We start from the raw sequence: 26,962 nt of genomic DNA on the forward strand, positions 1-26,962 counted from the left end.
TTGTTCTGAAGGTCACAAGATAAATGTGTGAAAGCGTTTTGTGAGTTATCAAGTACTGAATCAGTGTGACACAGTATTATTCCAGTGAAAGGCAACTTTCTATAAAATGAAAAGAGGGTAGGGATTAATATAACGAAGGTAGTGATTTATATGAATTTCACCTCCATCTGAATTCAAACGAAATTCACAGAGTAATTCTGACTGGCAAAGGCTCTCTGCTCAGGACATCCAAAGCAACAACAGAAACAGAAATTCAGCAATAAGAATATTTCTTTACTCCATGTCAGGTGACTTGGATGATTGTGAAGTCTTCAAGTCCTAGAAATGAATACCTGAGAGGTCTTACCACTTTTCTACCTCTGGTGGACTCTGACCACTTGGGGGAAACACTGAAACCCAGCTGACATGGAAGAGACCTAGCAAAGTTATATTTGAAACTAGAAGAGATCCAGTGATTTCCCCTGAGATTGGCCCTTAGTTTGTTTCCAGTTCTCACCTGCATGTATTTAGCTCTCTCCCACAGGAGCTGGAGGCACTAATTAATTGAGTCTGACAAGAAGCAACATTAAGTACAGGGCTACAGACTTCTACTAACACTAGTCCACAGCCAAATATGTTTCTCATCCTGGCTCCTATTTGCAGTGTGCATTAGAATAGATGATGTCAACACCAGCGGAGAAGACAAGTTATCTCAATACTCAACCCCTGGCAGAAGAATTTGTGCCCTGATTTATTTTTAGTGCTTTTCTACCTTAGTAATCCAGTCAGCTGAAGAAAAGCTAGCAACCAGACTGTTCTCTGAGCTCAGCACCCTTATTTATCCCTTAGCAATTAGCAAGACATTTAGTCACCTGGGGGAGAATCTACTAGGAGTTTGGGGTCCCATCATTTGCAAATTTTTAGAGGCCACAGAGGATTATTATCCTAACCCAAGTGGAAATGTGGGCTTCACTATTTCATTGGTAGCAACTTTTTACTCAAAAGAGAAAGACAAAGAAAGAGAGGTTCCTAACAAAAACGGGTATGTATAGCCTATTGTTTTCATCAGCATGGTGGAAGATGGGGTGAAAAGCAAGAATTGTGCTTTACCTTTTATGAAATGTTAGAACTTAAACTAGAGCACACATTATTCTCCTTATCTTAAGCTTCAAATTGGACTGTTGCTAGGAGTTCACAACGAATAATAAGTGCCTGTTCACCAAGATGCAGAAAGGGAAGCATCAAAAGATTAATCAATACTTTCCACATTTTTGCATTTGGATTTAACCCCAAATATTTAACTTTATTTCAATCTCATACAGCTTGTGAGGACAGATTTATCCAACACCAGCTGTCCTCATATTTAAAAGCTGCTCCACAAAGATAAAATTAGAATCAAGGGAGGATCATATTCCTCAGCAAGAATTCTGCTCTATGCCCCACTGATGCCCTGAGCGACAAATGACAAACCAAATACCAGCATTATTGTTGTTTTTCTTGGACATTTCCTAAGAAGCTACAGGGTGGTAGAAACAGTATACACTGCACAAAAAAGGCATGAGCCCTAAACTCACAGAATTGTACCCATGGATATATATAAATTTATTCCCAAGGTTATTTCTCACCAAAGTGGGAGGAAGGCATGTACTGTTTTGACAGAGCAGGGAGTGAAGTCAACTATCACACATACCCCCGCCCCTTTTTTTTTCTGGAGCTTTCCACACCAGGAATTTTCCAAACTTGTATGAGGCTCAAATTAGACTGAAGTCTGGGTAAGATACTACTGTTCATTAAATCAAATAGAAAGACCAAATGTCATCACCTTGATATTAAATATTTGGTGTGACAATATATTGTGTAAAAAAAGAAAGAAAAAGAATCTCAAGATTCTAAAAGACTTAAATATTTTCTTTGAATGAAGTCTAACTGTAAAAGTATAGCTGTAAAAATACATCGTTAATGTTCTATGTGCAGTTTGGAAGATCATATTTCTCAACAGGCATTTTACAAGAGCAGAAAGCAAAAGTGACCAATAAACACACAAAAGATGTACAACCTCATTCCAGATTAAAGAAATGCAAGTCTACAAAACAATGAGATGCCCAATTATGAGGATTACAAGGAAGTGATTCTTAAATAATTATTGAGAATGTACCATTTTAGAAAAGGGCAATGTGGCCATAACTATTAAACTTCAAAATGCATATGCTTTTTTCCGCTGTAATTCCACTGCTATAGATATACTTAAAAAAGCATGCAAAGGTGTTATTTATAAAGATGCTCACTTAAGTACTGTTTTTAACAACCCAGATATTTTTCAATAGGGAACTGATTAACTATTATAAACCATATAAAAATTCTATGTAGGAATTTAGAAGAAAAAATTAGATTTTTATGTGCTATTATCAAATGATGACCCAGATATATTAAGTGGAAAGGCAAGGTGTAGAATAATATAAATAGTATGATTACATTTATGAAAAAAGAAAATTAAATTATATACATAGCTATATATATGTATGATTAAATATCAGAAAGAATAGTAAAAATTGTTAAAAATAGAAATTAGAGACTAGAAACGGTCAGCTTTTTTAATTTTTATTTTTTATTGAAGTACAGTTGATTTACAATGTTTCAGGTTTACAGCAAGGTGATTCAGTTTCTTTTTCAGATTCTTTTCCATTATAGGTCAGTATAAGATACTGAATATAGTTCCCTGTGCTATATAGTAGGTCCTTGTTGTTTATCTATTTTATATATAATAGTGTGTATCTGTTAATCCCAAATTCCAAATTTATCCCTCCCCCCCACTTTCCCCCTTGATAACCATAAGTTTGTTTCCTATGTCTGCGAGTCTATTTCTGTTTTGTAAATAAATTCATTTGGATCATTATTTTAGATTCCACATATAAGTGGTATCACCTGATATTTCTCTTTCTCTATCTGACTTACTTCACTTAGTATGATAATCTGTAGATCCATCCATGTTGCCGAAAACGGCATTATTTCATTCTTTTATAGCTGAGTAATATTTCATTGTGTGTGTGTGTGTATATATATATATATATATATATATATATATATAAAATCTTCTTTATCCATTCCTCTGTTGATAGACATTTAGGTTGCTTCCATGTCTTGGCTATTGTAAGTAGTGCTGCTATGAACACTGGAGTGCATGTATCTTTTCAAATTAGAGTTTTCATCTTTTCCAGATGTATGCCCAGGAGTGGCATTACTGGATCATACGGTAGTTCTATTTGTAGTTTAAGAAACCTCCATACGTTCTCCATAATGGCTGCACCAATTTACATTCCCATCAACAGTGTAGGAGGGTTCCCTTTTCTCCACACCCTCTCCAGAATTTATTATCTGTAGGCTTTTTGATGATGGCCATTCTGACTGGTGTGAGGTGATACCTTATTGTGGTTTTGATTTGCATTTCTCTAATAATTAGCAATGTTGAGCATCTTTTCATGTGCCTTTGGCCATCTGTGTATCTTCTTTGGAGAAATGTCTATTTAGATCTTCTGGCCATTTTTTGATTGGGTTGTTTGTTTTTTATAATGAGCTGTATGAGCTGTTGGTATATTTTGGATTATTAATCCCTTGTCAGTCACATCATTTGCAAATATTTTCTCCCATTCTGTAGGTTGTCTTTTCATTTTGTTATGGTTTCCTTTGCTGTGCCAAGGCTTATAAGTTTGATTAGGTCCCATTTGTTTATTTTTGGTTTTGTTTCCATTACTCTAGGAGACGGATCCAAAAAAAATATTGCTGAGATATATGTCAAAGAGCATACTGCCTATGTTTTCCTCTAGAAGTTTTATAGTGTCCAGTCTTACATTTAGGTCTTTGATCCATTTTGAGTTTACTTTTGTATATGGTGTTAGAGAATGTTCTAACTTCATTCTTTTACATGTAGCTATCCAGTTTTCCCAGCACCAATTATTGAAGAGACTGTCTTTTCTTCCCTGTATATTCTTGCCTTCTTTGTCGTAGACTAATTGACCATATGTGTGTGGAATTTTTCTGGGCTATCCTGTTCCATTGATCTATGTGTCTGTTTTTGTGCCAGTGCCATACAGTTTTGATTACTGTAGCTTTTTAGTATAGTCTGAAGTCAGGGAGCATGATTCCTCCAGCTCCATTCTTTCTCAAGATTGTTTCAGCTCTTCGGAGTCTTTTGTGCTTCTACACAAATTTAAAAAAATGTTTTGCTCCAGTTCTGTGAAAAATGCCATTGGCAATTTGATAGGGATTGCACTGAATCTATAGACTGCCTTGGGTAGTATGGTCATTTTAACAATATTGATTCTTCCAATCCACAAACACGGTATATCTTTGCATCTGTTTGTATGGTCATCAATTTCTTTCATCAGCGTCTTATAGTTTTCAGAGTGCAGGTCTTCTGCCTCCTTAGGTAGGTTTATTCCTAGATATTTTACCCTTTTTGATGCAATCGTAAATGGGATTGTTTCCTTAATTTCTCTTTCTGATATCTCATTGTTAGAGTACAGAAATGCAACAGATTTCTGTATATTAATTTTGTATTCAGCAACTTCACCAAATTCATTGATGAGTAGTTTTCTGGTGGTGCCTTTAGGATTTTCTATGTATAGTATCATGTCATCTGCAAACAGTGACAGTTTTATTTCTTCCTTTCCAATTTGGATTCCTTTTATTTCCTTTTCTTCTCTGATTGCTGTGGCTAGGACTTCCAAAACTATGTTGAATAAAAGTGTCAAGAGTGGGAATCCTTGTCTAGTTCCTGATCTTAGAGGAAATTCTTTCAGCTTTTTACCACTGAGTATGATGTTAGCTCTGGGTTTGTCATATATGGTCTTTATTATGCTGAGGTAGGCCCTCTATGCCCAGTTTCTGGAGAGTTTCTATCATAAATAGATGTTGAATGTTCTCAAAACCTTTTTCTGCATCTACTGGGATGATCATATGGTTTTTATTCTTCAATTTGTTAATGTGGTGTATCCCATTGATTGATTTGCAGATATTAAGAAATCCTCACATCCCTGGGATAAATCCCACTTGATTATCGTGTACAATCCTTTTAATACATTGTTGGAATTGATTTGCTAGTATTTTGTTGAGGATTTTTGCATCTATGTTCATCAGTGATATTGGCCTGTAATTTTCTGTTTTTCTGATATCTTTGCCTGGTTTTGTTATCGGGGTGATGGCGGCCTCACAGAATGAGTTTGGAAGTGATTCTTCCTCTGCAATTTTTTGGAACAGTTTCAGAAGGATAGGTGTTAACTCTTCTCTAAATGTTTGGTAGAATTCACCTGTAAAGCCATCTGATCCTGGACTTACATTTGTTGGGAATTTTTAAATTACTGATTCAATTCCAGTACTGGTAATTGGCTTGTTCATATATTTTCTGTTTCTTCGTGGTTCATTCCGTCTCGGGAGATTGCACCTTTCTAAGAATTTGTCCATTTCTTCTACATTGTCCATTTTATTGGCATATAGTTGCTCATAGCAGTCTTTTATGTTCCTTTGTATTTCTGTGCTGTCAGTTGTAACTTCTTTTTCATTTCTGATTTTATTGATTTGGGCCCTCTCCCTTTTTTTCCTAATGAGTTTCACTAAAGGTTTATCAGTTTTGTTTATATTTTAAAGAACCAGCTTTTAGTTTCATTGATCTTTTCTATCGTTTTTTTAGTCTCTATTTCATTTCTGCTCTGATTTTTTTTTTTTTTTTTTTTTGCTGTGTTGGGTCTTCATTGCTGCGTGAGGGCTTTCTCTAGTTGCAGTGAGCAGGGGCTACTCTTCGTTGCAGTGCGTGGGCTTCAGTAGTTGTGGCTCGCAGGCTGCAGAGCGCAGGCTCAGTAGTTGTGGCACATGGGCTTAGTTGCTCCGCAGCATGTGGGATCTTCCCGGACCAGGGCTCGAACCCGTGTCCCCTGCATTGGCAGGCGGATTCTTAACCACTGTGCTGCCAGGGAAGTCCCTCTGATCTTTATGAGTTCTTTCCTTCTAATAACTTTGGGTCTTGTTTGTTCTTCTTTCTCTAGTTGCTTTAGGAGGAAAGGGTCAACTTTTATTTTTCACTTTATACCTTCCGTACTCTGCATTTTTAGAATTTTTGCCCTAAGCATCTACAACTTTTACTTTTTTAAATCTTTTGGCACTCACAGGTTTGTTTCAATTTTCTGGAAGTTTCAGTTGCATAGAACATCCCAAGTTCCTAAAAATACATTATGAATCAAAAGAATTAAATTATACTCAGGATAGTTTTAGTGCTGACTGTATTTTACGGTACTCTACTTCTCTAAAATTTGGTAATTCCTATAGCTTGGTAGAACTGGCCAGAATTCCAAGGGATTGGCAGGGGTCTCTTGGAATCTGGGCAGAGAAAAGAGATTTATGATCCAAACAACCTCCAGCCCCCAACCCAGGGTCAGTCTTTAAGCAGGTAGCTTCCTTATTGCCCATCTTCTCCTCTCTCTTTTCTGCAATTTTCCTCATCTGGCATTACGGGCCAGGAGCTGAGTCTCTGCCACTTGATACCTAATACGAAACTTCTACCCCATATGTTCTATACATGATGACAAATAAATCTCCCTTAAGTCCTATCAGGTTACTCTATACCCAGTACAGACCTGCAATGATTCCTTAACCCTATCATTTAAAACCTTACCCTGGCATTCAAAGCTCTTGGGGATTTGATCCTAACCAATCTTTCCAACTTTCTGTCTCCTGTTAAAATGACTTACTTGTATTTCCTATGCATGCCTCACATTTTAACCAATGTTAAGACACTTTGCCATGCTATTTGTCAAAGTGTGGTCTGTGGACCAACAGCATCAGCTTTATCTGGGAGCTTGTGAGAAAAGCATGATCTCAGGCCCCCACCCAGACCTACTCAATTAGAACCTGCATTTTAACGAGATTTTCAGGTGCTGCATATGCACATTAAATTTTGAGAACCACTGTAAAACTATTAAATGCTTTTCTTTTTTTTTATTAGCTTTTTTTAAAATTTTATTTATTTATTTTTGGCTGTGTTGGGTCTTCGTTGCTGTGCGCGGGCTTTTTCTAGTTGTGGCGAGCGGGGGTTACTCTTCCTTGCGGTGCGCAGGCTTCTCATTGTGGTGGCTTTTCTTGTTGCGGAGCACAGGCTCTAGGAGCAGGGGCTTCAGTAGTTGTGGCACGTGGGCTCAGCAGTTGTGGCTCATGGGCTCTAGAGCGCAGGCTCAGTAGTTGCGGCACACAGGCTTACTTGCTCTGCAGCATGTGGGATCTTCCTGGACCAGGGCTCGAACCCGTGTCCCCTGCGTTAGCAGGCAGATTCTTAACCACTGTGCCACCAGGGAAGCCCTTGAGTGCTTTTCTGTGGTGCTTGAGGGACTGTTATCATCATTATTTATTTCCTTGTAGAATATGTAAGCACCTAGAAAGCAAAGGGTTATCCAAAGTATGTGCCTAAGATATGCTGTCCAGCCCTCAGAAACAAAGGACTACACTGAACAGATACTCACTAAATATCTATGGATTAACTAATTTGGTTTCAGATCTGCAGCTAAAAAAGTAACTAGAATCACCATCCTTCACTCTGCTGTCTGACAAACCAGACCCAACATAGACAACATATGCACACAAACACACAAGGACATACACACACAGGGTCTTTTATGAACAGGATTTTTCACAGGAGAGGAAACTGCAAAAGAAAGGGATGTTAAAGCCTGACATGAATATCAAAATTGTTTTGGGGGGCTTCCCTGGTGGCGCAGTGGTTGAGAATCTGCCTGCTAATGCAGGGGACACGGGTTCGAGCCCTGGTCTGGGAGGATCCCACATGCCGCGGAGCAACTAGGCCCGTGAGCCACAATTACTGAGCCTGTGCGTCTGGAGCCTGTGCTCCGCAGCAAGAGAGGCCGCGATAGTGAGAGGCCCGCGCACCGCGATGAAGAGTGGCCCCCACTTGCCGCAACTGGAGAAAGCCCTCGCACAGAAACAAAGACCCAACACAGCCATAAATAAATAAATAAATAAATAAATAAATAAATAAATAAATATTAAAAAATAAAAATTATTTTGGGATCAACTAGACAGTCACTGTAAGTCCCCTTTAAACTAAAACTGAGGGGCTAGATTTACTTGATGGACTCCAAGGTCATATGGGGCTCTAAGAGTCCATGATTCTATGATTCCAAGGGACATCACTTTTGTACTGTCCCAGAAGCTACTGTAGGGACCAGGGACAGCCCTGAGATTAAGTCTGACGCTGCAAAGCCTGACTTCCTCTCTCAGTCCTCTCTAAACCCCAGCTTCTCTATTACCTCCTCGAAAAGCTCCTGCTCTACACATGTGTCTACTATCGTGACACTTCCATCTCCTGGCACTTCCAACTGCCCTTGCCTCCACGAGCTTGTCACTGTCACACTTCTCTCTCCTATTCTGTATTCAGTTTCTTGGTCTTTCACACAGTTCAACATTGCCAAGGTGACAATGAGCTAATTAAACTGTGCTAAAAGAAGGAAGTTAGGGAAGAAAGATGTCCTGATAAGCTGTCCTAATTACCCTTGCCCCCACCCCTTGTGTATTCTTTGGTAACTTTATTTTTTTTTAATTTATTTTTTATTGAAGTATAGTTGATTACAATGTTGTATTAATTACTGCAGTACAGCAAAGGACTCAGATGTACATATATATACCTCCTTTTTCATATTCTTTTCCATAATGGTGAATCGCAGGATATTGAATATAGATCCCTATGCTATACAGTAGGACCTTGTTTATCCATTCTAAATATACCAGTTTGCATCAGCTAATCCCAAACTCCAAATCCAACCCTCTCCCACCCCTCTCTCCCTTAGCAACCACCAGTCTATTCTCTATGTCCCTGATTCTGTTTCTGTTTCATAGATAGGTTCATTTGTGTCATATTTTAAATTCCACACATAAGTGATATAATATGGTATTTGTCTTTCTCTTTCTGACTTACTTCACTTAGTGTGATCATCTTTACTTGCATCCATGTTGCTGCAAATGGCATTATTTTGTTCCTTTTTATGGCTGAGTAGTATTCCACTGTATATATGTACCTCATCTTCTTTATCCATTGCATCTGTCGATGGACATTTAGGTTGTTTCCATGTCTTGGCTATTATGAATAGTGCTGCTATGAGGACAGGGGTGCATGTATCTTTTTTAATTATACTTTTGGGCTTCCCTGGTGGCGCAGTGGTTAAGAATCCGCCTGCCAGCGCAAGGGACACGGGTTCAATCCCTGGTCTGGGAAGATCTCACATGCTGTGGAGCAACTAAGCCTGTGCACCACAACTACTGAGCCTGCACTCTAGAGCCCTCAAGCCACAACTACTGAAGCCCGTGTGCCTAGAGCCTGTGCTCTGCAACAAGAGAAGCCACTGCAATGAGAAGCCCATGCACCACAACAAAGAGTAGCCCCCACTCGCCACAACCAGAGAAAAGCCTGCGCACAGCAACAAAGACCAATTGCAGCCAAAAATAAAATAAATAAAAATAAAAATTATAGTTTTGTCTGGATATATGCCCAGGAGTGGGATTGCTGGAGCATATCGTAATTCTATTTTCAGTTTTCTGAGGAACCTCCATACTGTTTTCCACAGTGGCTGCACCAATTTACATTCCAACAGTGTAGGAGGGTTCCCTCTTCTCCACACCCTCTCCAGCATTTATTATTTGTACTTTTTAATGATGGCCATTCTGACCTGCATGAGGTGGTACCTCATTGTAGTTTTGATTTGCATTTCTCTAATAATTAGCAATGTTGAGTATCTTTTCATGTGCCTATTGGCCATCTGTATTTCTTCTTTGGAGAAATGTCTCTTTAAGTCTTCTGCCCATTTTTCGATCGGGTTGCTTGTTTTTTTGTTGTCGAGTTGTATGAGCTGTTAGTATATTTTGGAAATTAAGCCCTGTCAGTCGCATTGTTTGCAAATATTTTTGGTAACTTTCTTGAGAGAACTGAAGTGGGGTATCATTACACCATATTCTGTAGAGAGGGGGGCTGGACCTAGTAAGAATTTGCCCTTTGGGACTCAATATTTTTATTTACTGAACACATTTTCAGTTCTGCCTCTCCCAAGCTCTCTGATATGGGTCTTTGGAGCTTTAACCCAAAGCTATTTCATATCCCCAAAATGGGATCAATATAGTCACCACACATCTCTCTCACACTTTGCAAACAGCTTTTTACACACTGTCCAGTTTGATTTAGCTCAACACCACATCTAATTTCTTACACATCTAAGCAATAAACAGAGACCACTGTCAGAATTAAGTTTCTGACCCAGTGTCCTGTATATGAGAAGATTATTAATGGACATCTCTGTTCGTATCCTTATAAGGTCCCTCCTAAACCCAAAGCTTTAGAGCTACAGTAAGCAAGACAGTGGGGTATTAGAAGAGGGATAGAAACACAGAACAGAAGAGAGAATCAAGAAATAGATCCATACAAGAGTAACTAACTGAATTTTGACAAAGGCTAGGCTTTTCATTGGAATTTAGATCCCCTTTCCTCCTATTTCCTAAGGAGTACACAGGTCAAGAAGTATATTTCTTATAGTAGAGGTTAAAAGCCCTCTGCTCTAGATATGGACTGTGCAGATATTATTCCTGGCTTCACCACTTACCAGCTATGTGTGTTTGGGCAATTTGTATAACCTCTCTAAGCTTATGTTTCCTTATTTGTAAAATGAGAACAATAATATCTCTGTATCTTGGGGGTTTTAAGGGAGTGAATGAGATAATGCATACAAAGTGGTTAGTACAGTGCTGGTGATTAACCTCATTTAAGTTTTTAAAATCAAGCTCAGAGAGGATTGTTGTACGTGATCTTTCTTTTTTTTTTTTTTTTAATTTGCGAAGCCTGCTTAATGCTACAGATTCCCCTCTCTAGGACTCTGCTAGTTACACATAGCTCTAGCACATGCCACTGTCCATGTGCTGGGTAACCTGACTCCCAGCTAATGACAGTATGTGGTCTTAGCTGTCCTTGTGCACATAGCATTCCTCTTCGCAATAACTCTGTATGTGTGTGAGGAGGACAAACAGAAATGGAACAGCCTCTATTAAAAATTGAGCATGACCTTATAACATAAAAACTTATGTACTTAAGCCAGTAGCATCAGAAAGGACAAACATCCTCTTTCTATTTTAGGCTAAATATCAAAGGAAATAAAAATTCTAGGGTTAAATATCAGTCTCTTCCGGACTTAGCAGGATGTGAAAGACATTAGAAGGAATCTAATCTCCCCCACCTCTAAGATGACTTGACAACTGGCTTGTCTGCTTCAGAGTGTCACCACTGGAGAGGGTGTCATTTGTGTTAAAATAATGGCTCTTCCTGTTTAAAGACAAAGGCAGGACTGGAATGTCTTCATGGAGAAATCTGTGTCTTTGTCTGAAACAGTCTATCAGAGGATTGGTATAAAACAAGTCAGTACTGATGTGGCCTTGAGGGTGTGATAACTTTGGAGGGCTACGTCTAAAGGAAGAAAACACTATAAAGTGTGTGCAAGAAAGGGTTGCGGGGCTGAAGAGAGTCTGCAAAATACAAACTTTGTCAACTTGCCTAAAGTTGGATTGAAAGTTGCTGACTGTTTCCAAGACAGTAAGACTCTTAACTCTAGGCAATTTTTCTCCTAACATCTCTGACCAGCAGTCACTGGGGGTGCTAGAAAATGAGACCAGAAGTGTTGCAGATTATTCTCCTGGAGTCTAGGTCTCTGCCACCACTGCTCCTTTGTCCCAGAGCTGGTTCAGTTTCAGTATTTTATCCTCAAATAAGAAAAAAAAAATCTTAAGCCCAATCTTTCACTAAACTTGAAAGTTCTCTAACAAAACAAAGTACAAAGTGGTTTGCCATATAATTCAAACCAAACATCTGTTTATCTTAGTATTTGAGGCCTAAGGTCTGAATTTATTGTATAGAAGGACTCTACAAACTGAGTCTTTTAAAACTAGTTCCTGTACTGCCATAAATGAGGGTCCAAGAAATAACAACAAAACAAAGTGGGGAAAGTTTTTCTTTAAAAGAGAGAGAGATTCTTAGAACACTTGCTCTTAGAGCCCTAAGCCTGCATGTAAGAAATCCAATTACCCTGAGGTCACCATGCTGTGAAAAGCCCAAGCCATATAGAAAGGCCCTGGAGGAAGAGACATCACATGGAAAGAGAGAGAGAGAGAGGCCAAGCAGCACCAACATGCCGCACTTGTGAGTGAAGAAACCATCTTGGATAATTGCACTCTCTAGGCCCAGCTGCCCCAGTTGAAAACACATGGATCGGAAATGAACTGCCCAGCTAATGCTTCTTGAATTCCTGACCTAAAACATCAAGTAACGGTAGAAAGATCATATGCCCCAAAGAGCCCCTCAGTGAGCAAGAGTTTCAAGATATGTCCCAGTTGTTTCCAAGCCAACTAGGATCTTAGCATCAGGGGGAGGAAGTAGTGACATTCCTAACTCATGATCAGGCATCATATCCTTTGATGGAGAAGCAGTCTGAGAAAGGTCATGAACAATGTGGACCTTGACAATAGGAAAACAAGTATGGTATAGGTTCAGCCACAGAGATATCCAAATAGAAATCTGTATGCTAGTTAGAGTGTAATAGTTATCCTTTAAAACAGCTTTATATCAAAACACCGTTTAGCTACTGGAGAAACCATGAGAACCAGGACAGTGAGTATTTAACATGGAAAGACATAATTGATAATCTCCTTGGCACTGTATTAAATCAAGAAATTTGACTAAACATTAGGAAGAGGCAAAACATTGAATGTAATTAAGTAAAATTTCTAGTCATCTAGAAAATAGCAACCCACCCTTGACATTACTTTAACTGTGTTGAAAATAAAAAGAAGTGGTTTCTTTTTCTAAAAAGCAAGAGAGAGAGAATTCCCTGGCAGTCCAGTGGTTAGGACTCGGCGCTTTCACTGCCACGGCCCAGGTTCAATCCCTGATTGGGGAACTAATATCCTGCAAGCCACATGGCATGGCCAAAATAAATAAGTAGATAAATAAATATAAATAAATAAATAAATAAAAAGCAATAGAGAGAGAACAAAAGACAGAGAAACGTGATCAAACGTGAAGGCAGTATGGTAAATATGATCAAGAGATCTGGAAAAATAAAGACCTACTGTTGCTGGGAAATGGTCTAGATAAACAGGGGAAGAAATGATAAGGTGCATTTTTAGAATTTCCTGTGTACCAAAACGTCCTTAAGAACTTTTCAAAACCATCAGCAAATTATTCAGTCTACCCTCAGAATGGGAGAAAATATTTGCAAAGGAAGCAACGGACAAAGGATTAATCTCCAAAATATACAAGCAGCTCATACAGCTCAATATCAAAAAAAAACAAACAACCCAATCCAAAAATGAGCAGAAGACCTAAATAGACATTTCTGCAAAGAAGATATACAGATGGCCAACAAACACATGAAAGGATGCTCAACATCACTAATCATTAGAGAAATGCAAATCAAAACCACAATGAGGTATCACCTCACACCGGTCAGCATGGCCATCATCAAAAAATCTACAAACAATAAATGCTGGAGAGGGTGTGGAGGAAAGGGAACCCTCTTGCACTGTTGGTGGGAATGTAAATTGATACAGCCACTATGGAGAACAGTATGGAGGTTCCTTAAAAAACTAAAAATAGAACTACCATATGACCCAGCAATTCCGCTACTGGGCATATACCCTGAGAAAACCATAATTCAAAAAGAGACATGTACCACAATGTTTATTGAAGCCCTATTTACAATAGCCAGGACATGGAAGCAACCTAAGTGTCCATCGACAGATGATGGATAAAGAAGATGTGGCATGTATATACAATGGAATATTACTCAGCCATAAAAAGAAATGAAACTGAGTTATTTGTAGTGAAGTGGATGGACCTAGAGTTTGTCATACAGAGTAAAGTAAGTCAGAAGAGAAAAACAAATACCGTATGCTAACACATATATATGGAATCTAAAAAAAAAAATGGTTCTGATGAACCTAGGGGCAGGACAGGAATAAAGACACCGATGTAGAGAATGGACTTGAGGACACGGGGCGGGGGGAGGGGAAGCTGGGATGAAGTGAAAGAGTAGCACTGACATATATACACTACCAAATGTAAAATAGATAGCTAGTGGGAAGCAGGTGCATAGCGCAGGGAGATCAGCTCTGTGCTTTGTGACCACCTAGAGGGGTGGGACAGGGAGGGTGGGAGGGAGATGCAAGAGGGAGGGGACATGGGGATTATATCTATACATACAGCTGATTCACCTTATTATAGAGCAGAAACTAATACAACATTGTAAAGCAAGTATACGCCAAAAAAGACGTTAAAAATAAATAAATAAATAAATAAGAGTGATGGAAAACATCAAACATACACACAATTCACAACTCCTTTTCTGACTTAACTCATGTACCTCCATCCTCAACTGTTTTTCCTCTCTCCTTGTGTTCTGTTAGGAATACTATAAAATGAAAAATAAATGTCTTCCACAATATCTGTTGCTTTGTGGACACTTCATATTAATTATCTTTCTGTGAATAAAGGTAACTTACTATGGCATTTATTATCAAATAGGAGATAAATATTTAAAATACATACTAAGTCATAAAATAGGCAAACAAAAAAAAATTGGAAAAGCAAACTCATCCATCAAATCAAATAACTTAAGTAACATTTAAAAAGAATGCACCAGGGACTTCCCTCGTAGTGCAGTGGTTAAGAATCCGCCTGCCAATGCAGGGGACATGGGGTCTATCCCTGGTCCGGGAAGATCCCACATGCCGCAGAGCAACTAAGTCAGTGCGCCACAACTACTGAGCCTGTGCTCTAGAGCCCACGAGCCACAACTACTGAGCCCACGTGCCACAACTACTGAAGCCCATGTGCCTAGAGCCCGTGCTCCACAACAAGAGAAGCCACCACAATGAGAAGCCCGCGCACCGCAACGAAGAGTAGCCCCCGCTCCATGCAACTAGAGAAAGCCCACGCACAGCAACAAAGACCCAATGCAGCCAAAAATAAATAAATAAATTTATAAAAGTAAAAAACTAAAATTAAAAATAAAAAGAATGCACCAAATTTAGCTTATTGTGTGAATTTTCACTAAGTATTCTAAGGTGACATTTTGAAACATCTGAAATACTGTATGTTGCTAACCTGCCTTACCTCGCTCTCTTTCCCCAATTTTTGCCTAATATAGCTACTATCTGAGTCTTCTGTTGTTCACTTTTAAATAGACCTGATGTTCTATTTCTCAGACCACTGAACCTACATTACATCCATGAAGCTGGTATAACTCTGCAGACATCCTATTCAGGCAGTGTTATAAGGGCCTCACCATTGTTCATGATCTCTATGTATCTTGTCATCTTTCCAGGGTAAGACTGCCAAGGTCTTAGACTCTTCATTTGGTGGAGTCTAATTCTGTTCTCTCTTCAAAGAGCTAGGGTTACACTCAGCAAAGGTTACCATTTACGTGAGACATGAAGCCTGCTAGCGTAACTCATCACGAAAGTAAAATCCCTAGCTATTTTTTCTCTCAAGGACATCCCCAGTGCTACCTAAAGTCAAGAAGGAACGCTTCAGGACAGGTCACATGTAGGGCCTACACATATTCTGAATCCACATTTTCATTTTGGTACTCTAGAGGGTGGTATTATTTCATAGCAGTCAAGCAGAAGGGTTTTTTCTTTCTGAAAACCTCCTTTTCTATCCTCTAGAGGGAAATACATGAGAACCAAATGTAATGACTGCAGTGGCTTTAGCAAGAGAAGTCAATATTTAAGAGTGAGCTTTTTAAAGAAATATTCCTTTTCTGGAAGGAAGAGGGATGTTCTCATGTTTGGTTTGGTTTTATCACTAACCCAAATGAGTTCTGAAAGATTTGTTTTCATAAATAAATCACACTTTAAACTGTTTAAATAATTTCTAAAGCACAGCTCATTTTTCAAACCTCTGCATTCTGGAGTGGCAGTTTAAGCCACAGACCTAAGTGTTGACTGGTTTTGCCTTTAGTGCCAATGTTCATCTTTCTTTCCCTTATGCTCTGATGGAATTTCATCTACTCCCGTAATTATGAAAATCAGAGATTTTAAAGCAGGATCAAATATTTTAAATATTTAAAAAGAAACCTTCTCACTTCTCATTAGATATAACTGAGACTCTAAAGGGTCTTGCCCAAGTCATGTAACTAATTAATGATAGATCTGGAATCAAAATCTAGATTTCCTCAGTCATGAATTAGTACTCTCTCTCCCATACTATCTGGCCTCTCTATATTTTTATCCATTTCTGTATCATCTTCAGACATAGACTATTCAACTCACGCTAACCAGTGGCATATCCCAAAGTAAGATTCAGGACATTTCCTGGTTCTATTAGTTATCACTGTCTCCTTTCATTGGCTGGATGATCATGGACAGAACATGGGAAATCCTGCCTGGCCTGTTCACCCCACTGATTAAATGACAACATGGGCTCTCTGGTGCCTTGCACATAAAGTTTGATTGTTCATGCTTAGAACAGGAAGCATCTGGAATGTTAGGGGGCCTTACCTTCATAAGAACTGGATTTTCTCTTTTTTTTCTCATTAGCCTGGGGGCATAGGACAATTTCAAGGTGGACAAAAACCTGAATCTCATCCACCACTGAAACTATTCTGCTGATGTTTTCTAGCTTCTCCTTCAAGATGTGCCAAGGAGCTTAAAGGAAATTCTAGCCCCTTGAACCAACTGACCTTAATATTTATTTATAACGTAGGTTTCTTCCAAGATGTTCCAAATGTTTCATATACACTTTTACTTAATTCTGCTCTTCCCGTAAGGGGAAGAATTTCATTTTTATTTTCCTGCCACAGCCAGAGTTTCCCTGCTGTTTATAGGGTTTCTTTCCGGGGTCTGATACTTAAAGGTTAGAATCTCTAGAAGCCACAAACATTCTCAACTGATGTCTCAGCCAATATTGCTAACAAATTCATTCATTCAACCAATATTTATTGAGTATCTCCTATGTGCCTGGCACTATTCTAGGCACTAGGGATACAAGAGTAAACAAAACAGACTATGTCTCTGCCCTCAAGGAGCTAATATACAAAGTAAAAAGACTGTTCCCTTACCCAGTGAATTCAGAACCGTAAAAATGCTCTATCCTGATAAAAGAAAAAATCACTACAGTTTTAACTACTCAGACTAATATCTGCAGTTTTACATTTATCTGGTAATATAGAGTCAATTTGCTAGAGGCCCATATGGATTGCACTAGAAAACAGGAGATTTTGATTCTAATTCTGACTCTTCTACCAACAGACCGCATGACCTTGAGCAAATACATAACCTCTATGACCCTTAGAGTTTGGTTCTCTGAACATGGTAGACAAGATTTCCCATGTCTTCTCTTGGTCTGCAATTCTTTTTTGAATTTTTTTAAATATTTTTATTTATTTATTTGGCCACGCCGGGTCTTAGTTGCAGCATGCGGGATCTTCATTGCCATGTGTGGGATCTTCCTTGTGGCATGCGGGATCTTTAGTTGTGGCATGTGGGATCTTTAGTTGCAGCATGCAAACTCTTAGTTGCGGCATGTAGGATCTAGTTCCCTGACCAGGGATCGAACACAGGCCCCCTGCATTGGGAGCACGGAGTCTTAGCCACTGGACCACCAGGGAAGTCCCTGCAATTCTGTGATTGCTTAACTTCACCTAAGATGGCTGGTGTGGTGTGAGGACTTACTTCCAAGGTTAGAAGAGGAGGAATCTTTCTTTTCTTTTTTTTTAATTGATTTTTTTCATTGGAGTATAGTTGATTTACAGTGTTGTATTAGTTTCTGCTGTACAGCAAAGTGAATCAGTTATACATATACATATATCCACTCTTTTTTATATTCTATTCCCATATAGGTCATTACAGAGTACTGAATAGAGTTCCCTGTGCTGCACAGTAGGTTCTTATTAGTTATCTATTTTATATACAGTAGCATGTATAGGTCAATCCCAATCTCCCAATTTATCCCTCCCCCACCTTTCCCCCTTGGTAACCACAAGTTTGTTTTCAACATCTGTGACTCAATTTCTGTTTTGTAAATAGGTTCATTTGTACCTTTTTCTAGATTCCACATATAAGTGATATCATATGATATCTGTCTTTGTCTGACTTAATTCACTCAGTATGACAATGTCTAGGTCCATTCATGTCGCTGCATGAATGAAATAATGGCATTATTTCGTTCTTTTTTATGGCTGAGTAATATTCCATAGTATATGGAATATACCACATCTTCTTTATCCATTTCTCCATCAATGGACAATTTAGGTTGATTCCATGTCCTGGCTGTTGTAAATAATGCTGCAATGAACACTGGGGTGCATGTATCTTTTCAAATTATGGTTTTCTCTGGATATATGCCCAGGAGTGGGATTGCTGGATCATATGGTAGCTCTATTTTTAGTTTTTTAAGGAATCTACATACTGTTCTCCATAGCAGCTGTACCAATTTACATTCCCACTAATGGTGTAGGAGGGTTCCCTTTTCTAGAAGAGGAGGAATCTTTCCATATCAACTGTTATTATTTGTGGGATGGGGTTGAGGGAAATGGCACAAACCAACACATACCTCCTAGGACAACTATTCACAGCATCTCCTTATGCAATAATCTATAAAATCAATCAGCTCCACGCCTACTATCTGGACTAGATACTTTGGGGATGGGAAACATACGAAAAGACCCCTGATCTTAAGGAACTTCCAGATGAAAGTATGCAATAGTAAATAATTAAAAACATAAGTGTATTATAAGGAGTTCCCTGGTGGCCAAGTGGTTAGGATTCCGGGCTTTCACTGCCATGGCCCAGGTTCAATCCCTGGTTGGGGAACTGAGATACCGCAAGCCACACAGTGCAGCCCCCCAAAAAAAGGTGTATTATAAGCGTTGTAAGTTCACAAGGAAGAAAAATCAAAGACAGCTAGATTAGAAACCTCTGAGGAAAGGTGGAACTTCCCCTGGATCTACATATAACAATCACCATCACAATAATAACAGCAGCTAACATTTACTGAGTGATTGATATGTGGCACAAATATGAGTTAAGTGCTTTTGTAGGCTATCTCATTTAATCCTCAAAACAACCCTAGAAATAAACACTATTATTGTGCCTGTTTTACAGATTGGGAAATTGAGGTTTAGAGGGAAACCTAATATACCTAATAAATCGCAAATCCAGGCAATCTGATCCCAGAGCATTCCATGCCATTGAATGGTTATGGAATGCTTTCCCCACATGAGATAAAGAGAAAAGCACAGTACTGGCACACCAGTTAGTGTTCCATGAATGTTACTTCGTTTTTCTACCCATCCCCCACCACTATTCACCGGCTAACTCCCATCCCCAACTCACACACATACACACTTTGTCTTTTCCAATTTTAACATTCTTCAAAACCGAAGGTCCACCCTGGGCAGGAAGTTTTCCTATGCTGGTCAAGCTTCTGTCTCCTTTGAAGTCATAGCACTTATTTCCAACAGCCTGTGGGGTGATTACATGCTGTCTTGTGATGTCACTGGCACTATTTAATGTCTTATGACTTTAGTGTTTCTGATGTCTTATGGTATTACTAAGATAGTACTTATATTATTATTATCATGCATCTTTTGCATTAGTGAGCTTTTCATATACTTTCATTGTACCAGCTAACTCTAAACTCCCTTGTGTTGCTCCTGGGGTCTTGGCATAGGAGACATCAGGAAGTGTTCACTAACTCAAAAGTTTGAGGTGTTTGTGAAGTTTTCATTCATTACAAAAATGATCCAAGTCAAAGAAATACAGCTAACACTTCATGGTTTGATTCTACTCTGTTTAGAGAGTCCATAGTTATAAACTCTTTTTGTGCCCAATTTTGGACACAGATTACAAAGGTAATCTGTGCATGTTTGCAATCCCTTTAGCTCACAGAACTAAAGCTATCTTCTTCTGAACTACCAAAGAAAAATTCTATCTGTTCTTTGAAAATTAAAAAACAACCAACTAACCCTTTTTAAAAAAGCAGTTCCAGTTCACAGATTTTTTTTTTTTAATATTTATTTATTTATTTATTTTGGCTGTTGCCAAGTCTTAGTTGCAGCACACGGGATCTTCATTGTGGCATGCAGGATCTAGTTCTCCGACCAGGGATCGAACCCAGGCTCCCTGCATTGGGAGCGTGGAGTCTTACCCACTGGACCACCAGGGAAGTCCCCACAGATTTATTTTAATCTTACAAATGTATTATAAAATACTGTATGCTTAGAAAGGAGTAAGCATAATATATAGGTAAAATTTAAATAATAATAAAATGTACACTCTGTAGCCATTATCCATCACAGGAAATAAAACATGAAATAGTAAATCTTTTATATCACCAAAATTTTAGTCTAAAGCAAACTAAGTCCAAAATGGTTATAAGGGGACTTCCCTGGAGGTCCAGTGGTTAAGACTCTGCACTTCCAATGCAGGGGGCACGGGTTCAATCCCTGGTCAGGGAACTAAGATCCCACATGCCGCGCAGCGTGGCCAATAAATAAATAAATAAATAAATAAATAAATTTTAAAAACAGTTATAAAGCTTCGAGATGATAAAGGGGTTTTTAAAGATTAAAAAAAGACACCAACTATTACGGGATTATACATTGAGATTAGAAGGAGATTAGATAAATCTAGTCCTAATGACAGTATCAAATACAAGACTTTTTAAGTTGGAACTACTTTATTTTCATTGACTACATAGCCTGGATTTTTGGAATAGTTACAACTTCATTCTATTTCCATAAATCAATGGCTTTCTGGAAATTACAGTATTCTGTTATTCAAACTAGTCTACATCTGCCAAGCTACCTCTTCTATCTGGAAATAAAAGTTCTTTGTGGGGTCATGTGATCTAAATGTTGGTTTGGGTAAATAAATCAGCATATATAAAATGAAAAAAAAAAAAAGCATCAGGTTACAGATTTAGGAAATCCTGACTCTAGTCTCTGCTGAATTATTGGCTTTCATGAAGTGAGCACTAGACTTTCAAGTAGCTAATACAGAAGGAAATACAACCAATATTAAGATCCATGGTATCTATGAGGAAAAACGAAACCAGTAGCACAGGAGAAGCCCAATTATTCCTGATTCTAAGAATTGAGATATATTTCTCTATTAAAGCATCAAAGAGATAATATGAACATTGACATCCCTTCCTTATAGTAAGCACAGCAATGTGTTTCAATGGGTTTCTTTTTTTTTAATTGAGTTATAGGTGATGTAGAATATTATATAAGTTATAGGTGTACAATATAGTGACTCACAATTTTTAAAGGTTATACTCCATTTATAGTTATTGCAAAACACTGGGTATATTCCCCGTATTGTACAATATATACTTGTAGTTTATTTTATACATAACAGTTTGTATCTCTTAATCCCCTATTCCTATATTGCCTCTCCCCCCTTCCTCTCCTCACTGGTAACCACTAGTTTGTTCTCTACATCTGTGAGTTTGCTTCTTTTTTGTTATATTCACTAGTTTGTCGTAATTTTTAAATTCCACATATAAGTGATATCATACAGTATTTGTCTTTCTCTGACTTATTTCACTTAGCATAATATCCTCCAAGTCCATCCATGTTGTTGCAAATGGCAAAATTTCATTCCTTTTTATGGCTGAGTAGTATTTCATATATATATATATACACACCATATCTTCATTATCCATTCATCTATTATGGACACTTTGGTTGCTTCCATATCTTGGTAACTATAAATAATGCTGCTGTGAACACTGGGTTGCATGTATCTTTTCGAATTAGTGTTTTTGTTTTTTCCAAATACATATCCAGCAGTGGAATTCCTGGGTCATATGGTAGTTCTATTTTTAGTTTTTTTGAGGAATTTCCATACTATTTTCCATAGTGTCTGCACCAATTCACATTCCCACCAACAGGGTATAAAGGTTTCCTTTTCTCCACATCCTCGCCAACATTTGTTGTTTGTGTTCTTTTTGATGATAGCCATTCTGACAGGTGTGAGGTGATATCTCATTGTGGTTTTGATTTGCATTTCCCTGATGATTAGCAATGTTGAGCATCTTTTCATATGCCTGTTGGCCGTCTGCGTTTCCTCTTTGGAAAAGTATCTATTCAGATCTTCTGCCCATTTTTTAATCAAGTTGTTTCTTTGATGTTGAGTTGTATGAGCTGTTTATATATTTTGGATATTAACCCCTTATCGGTCATATCATTTGCAAATATTTTCTCCCATTCAGTAGGTTGTCTTTTCGTTTCTTCAACGGCTTCCTGGGCTGTGCAAAAGCTTTTAAGTTTAATTAGGTTCAATGGATTTCTTATAACAAATATGCTGAAGACTTGAAATCAAAATGCAAATTCAGAGACACTAACATATGCCCTCTGAAATGATGTTTTCGGGAAATAACTCATCACTTCTTTTGGGTGCAAGCATCATAACTCCGTAAAGGTAAACATCTGGAATTTTTACACTGCAAACATTAAAGAAGTTCCATCCTTAGTCAAGAATTCAGATGTTCTGGATTGATCTGCCGTTTGTAATTAATTTGCTGGTCCTAGTGTGAATACAATATACTTGAACTAAATTTCATTAAATTTCCATCAGATTTAGATAGAATTTCGTTTTTCTCTTTCTTTTAGGTAAGTACCCAGAGAAGTAAGAAAACATTTTCTCTCTGGGATTATGCTTGGAATATGCAACAGAAATGTCAGAGTAAGTACAAAATGTGAATGTGCATTTGTTGCATATGAATATAGGGAGAATTCTACTTTTAAAAAAATATACCAATTATCAACTTCCCGAAGTGCAAAGTGATTATTTGCTTTATAAGTTATTTCTTCTGCACAGTTTAAGTGTTTAGTGACAGCCCACTGATTACGGGACTAAGACAAAGGAAATTTAAAGCAAAACTACTAGGAGGCATAATCCACTAATACTTGCTCAAAAACAAAAATTAGTTGAATTATTATGCAAATCAAAAGAAAAATAAGGACTAAAGGTAAAAAATGTCAAACATTCAAATGTATTTTCAGTGAGGCACTTCTAATCAAAGCCACCTCTAATCTTTCTTTAACTGGATTGTGTTTGGTTTTGTTTCCCCCACAGGATAAAGAAGAAAACCACTAGAGTATCTCTGACCATCAGTTCCCCTGTTAATGAAACCTCCAATATCAGATCAAGTTATTCTACCTTAGTTCAACCACTGTGTATTGACCCCCAGAGGGTAGGTTCAGTTTTAAAAGCTTTCTGAGGGGTTCTGGTAATGGAGACACAGGCCCAGAGAGGAAGGAATCAATGCAACTTTCTTGAAAAGCACACATAGGGAGAGCCTCCAGCTGCATGACCTCAGAAAGAACAAGAAAGAAATCTATGGGTCTCAGAAATAACTCCACGGTAGTTCTGTGGGTTGGCCATTTGTCTGTGTGCCAGACCATAAGGGACAGTTGGTTTCTAGGAGCTCAGTCCCATAATAGAATATTCCAACTATCCAAGGAATGAATTCCCTTTTAATTAAAAAAGGGGGAAATGCTTTTTCAAAAATCTAAAAGATACAACAAGAACAACTGTATGGAGAAAGGAAAAAAATCTAGTCAGTAAAATTTAGAAGTTATTTAAACCTTTAATACACAGTCTCTAAATACTCATTTCTCAAATGTAATCTCCCAGTGTTGTATTTCACCATCTCAGCTAATGGAATGCTGGAGGAGAGAGAAAAAAGGGTGGCATTGGAGCAGACATCCAAACTGACATTTAAATTAGGAGCATCAGCCTTTTCAGAAAGTAAACTTAGGGTGTGGTCGGTAACAGCTAAAAATGATCCAGTTAGTCCATGCCCACCATGCACCTAGGTTTTGGGGCCTTGACAATATGGATGATAGTGTCTCTTCTATTTCTTAAACCAGATGCAGAGTCCCTGCAGCAGCCTGTCGGGATCCACTTGTGTAGTAGCCCCTGTGTTTACCAAGGTAACCTATCCACACTGCATGACACAGTTTGGATTTTATAGATAAATTGTGGGGATTATCAAAGGTGAAAGAAGAAGGAAAGAAAACTAGAAAAGGACCTCAGAGATTATAATTATTTTATATATGAGAAAACTGAGTCCCAGAAAGCATGAAATTATTGTTCAGTGTCACAGAGCAACTCATGGTTTATCCTATCTCTTTAGATATTTGCTCTGTGTCAATCCTCCAGCTCTGGAAGGAAATGCTTAGACTGTCCTTTCCAAGCAGACAATGCTCTGCCTGACCTCAAGATTCATCAGATTATCTTAACTGGCCATAAGATGCCCTTCTGAAGTAGTCAACAAGCAAAGCCATATCTACTTCCTGCTTGGGTCACAGTCAGAGATCAGGATTGAGAAGCCTCCTCTATCACTCACTGGAAACAGCAGGATTCAATCAGTTAGGTCAAACCAAGCTAAGGTTGATATCTTCTCTGGGCTCTCTGTTCCAAACCTAACAGAACTGGAACTATTGCCATTGCTGGCCCAAGGTATGAGAAGCATGGCAGGGACTTAACCAGATACAGGATGGGAGACACAGAAAACAATGTCATTAAGAGTAAGGAGCACTATTATCAATTCTGGAAGCCCGCTTTCAGCAGATGCCATCAGGCACAAGCGTCTGTTATTTCCACAAGTCTCCTGCTACATTCCTTCCCTGTAATATGCAGCCCTGGGCATCAGGCTCAAGGGCTGGGTTGGTGGTCATTATGTCTTAACTAGGTCTCACCTGACAGAAGGGCCTCTGATCCTCTCTCTCTCTGGTCTGAGGGCCAAGTTATAATCTGAAATGTAATTCTAGATTCTAGAGGACCCTGGAGCTGAGAATAGGAGAGGAGAGAGATTAGGATTTAAATTTAAGGGGTAAATTTACAACAAATGCCACTTGTTCATACGCATTATGAGACTATACTAGCTATTGTTAATAAACACTTCTTATATATCAATATAACTCATTCTTTAAAGAAAGTTTTCAGATTATTTCTATGAAATGAGCCTCAAAACCTCAAGTAGGCTGAGCATTTTACTAGCCCTATTTCACAAAGAACATGAGTTCTACAAAGGTTAAGAGTCTTCCAAGTTCCTATGATGAGCTTCAACCAGCTAGTGGCAAAGTTGTGATTCTGGCCCAATTCCTCTAAGTCATGATTCAGAATCCTTAACAAATTACAATACTGCCCATGCTGCTTGACCAATAATAAAGATTAAATCTGTGACTTCATAGGTACTCAATAAAATAACACAACAAAGTGAAGACTTTTCAAGTAACTGGTTTTCTATCTTAAAAAATGGCTCTTGGGGCAGTGAAGAGCCAACTTTCTCATTAAACTCCATGAAACTGAGATAAAAACTTATACCTGACTGTAAAGCACACTATAAAGCACAAAGGATGCCCAGCAAGCTCTTTATTTTGATTAAGGTACAGTCAGTTGTCAATAATTATGATGAAAAGCATGCACACTTACTGCAATTGGCACCCCAAATCATTGTATATGGTGAAACAGTTTCTTCCATTCTGTGAATTCTGTGTTTATTCTTCAGCATCTTCAAGACATCTCTACAACCAGAGGTCAGTGTGTCGTGTTTGAATGCCGAGTCCAGGCCACAGCCACAGTTCAAGTTCACTGGTACAGAGAGAAAGAGCAGATAGCAGACTCAGATGACTTCCGAATTCTGAGAAAAAGTACAGTGATAAGCTTTTGAATTTACTTTTCATTCTGATTAACTTTGAAATCTAATTCATGTTTTAATGTTTAATAGCTGATTTGTTACAGGCTCAAAGATTGCTACTGCTAAACAATTACTTCAAATCCAAATGATTCCTCAACATAAACAACCAAAAAAGAAAAGAAAACAAAACAACTGTTTTGTTCTGATTAAACAATAGTTTTAATAGCTGTAAAAAGACTAGTTTGTTTTCAGAGATTAACCTTATCTTCCTAAACAGTTCTTGGTATACAAACAAGAAAAAAATGTGAGAATAAACATATTTTTTAAAGAGCAAAACAAATGAAAACTGGTGTATAACTTTCTAAATACTTTATTGTGTAAGTTTCCTACCAAATAATTAATTTAGGGAAGGGTAACAAGTATGATGATCTACCTCATGCTAAACACTGAGTTTATACTTTATAAACAATTTCTCATTTAATCCTCACATCAATATTTTGAGGTATGCGTTATCATCTGCATTTTATAAGCAAGAAAACTGAAATAAGAAATGCTAAACACCTTGCTGAAGGTCACAAAGCTAGTAAATGCTGCAGCCAAGGTTCAAGCCAAGGTATTTCTTGCATCAAGTGAAGAAAATATACTCACTTAAATATTAATTCAAAACAAGTGAACATTTGCACATCACATTTAGGAAGAAACGCCTCTATCACACAACATGGTATTTCCCTTAAAAATAACATTTATTGCATTTTCTGAAACTAAAGTAATACATATTTATTATAATAAATCTAGAAAAATATAAAATGTACAAGAAATTTAAAGTTACATTCTTACCACCCAGAGAAAACTATTAACCTTTTGTGTAGTTTTCTACAGTATTTTTATAATGTAATATTCAACTTTATTTTAATTAGAAAGAGTAAAAGAAAAGGATTTTCTCGGGAGAAAAAGGCCACCTCAGGATTAGTGTTTCAGCAACAGTTCACATTCAGAGAAGAGATATATCTGGTCTTACTTCCTATTAGAAATGAAGAACTAAGGCCCAAAGAAGTAAAGTAATTTTCACAAAGTCACAGAGCAATCTAGTGGTAGAATACGGCTAAAATACAGTTTTTTTTTCTAGCACCTTGCCAAGTGTTCATTCCATTATGTACCTTTTCCGAGTTTCTAGAGAATTTACAGCCTGTGACTCAAGATTTCAGTCAACGTTGTATTTGCTTCAAGTTATTTCACACATGG

General features: G+C 38.0%; 1 protein-coding gene across 1 annotated transcript; it reads left to right on the top strand.

Moving 5' to 3' along the window:
- Positions 1–1,002: 1,002 nt before the first annotated feature.
- LOC132363799 (myopalladin-like) lies at positions 1,003–25,816 on the top strand. Its single transcript, XM_059919493.1, has 4 exons — positions 1,003–1,021; positions 23,152–23,269; positions 23,949–24,011; positions 25,592–25,816. Exons 3-4 carry the CDS (start codon positions 23,949–23,951, stop codon positions 25,751–25,753), a joined length of 225 nt encoding a protein of 74 aa, XP_059775476.1. The 5' UTR covers positions 1,003–1,021; positions 23,152–23,269; the 3' UTR covers positions 25,754–25,816.
- The last annotated feature ends 1,146 nt before the right edge of the window (positions 25,817–26,962 follow it).

The sequence above is a fragment of the Balaenoptera ricei genome, chromosome 3, assembly GCF_028023285.1.
Source record: "Balaenoptera ricei isolate mBalRic1 chromosome 3, mBalRic1.hap2, whole genome shotgun sequence".
NCBI classification, from domain to species: Eukaryota; Metazoa; Chordata; class Mammalia; order Artiodactyla; family Balaenopteridae; genus Balaenoptera; species Balaenoptera ricei.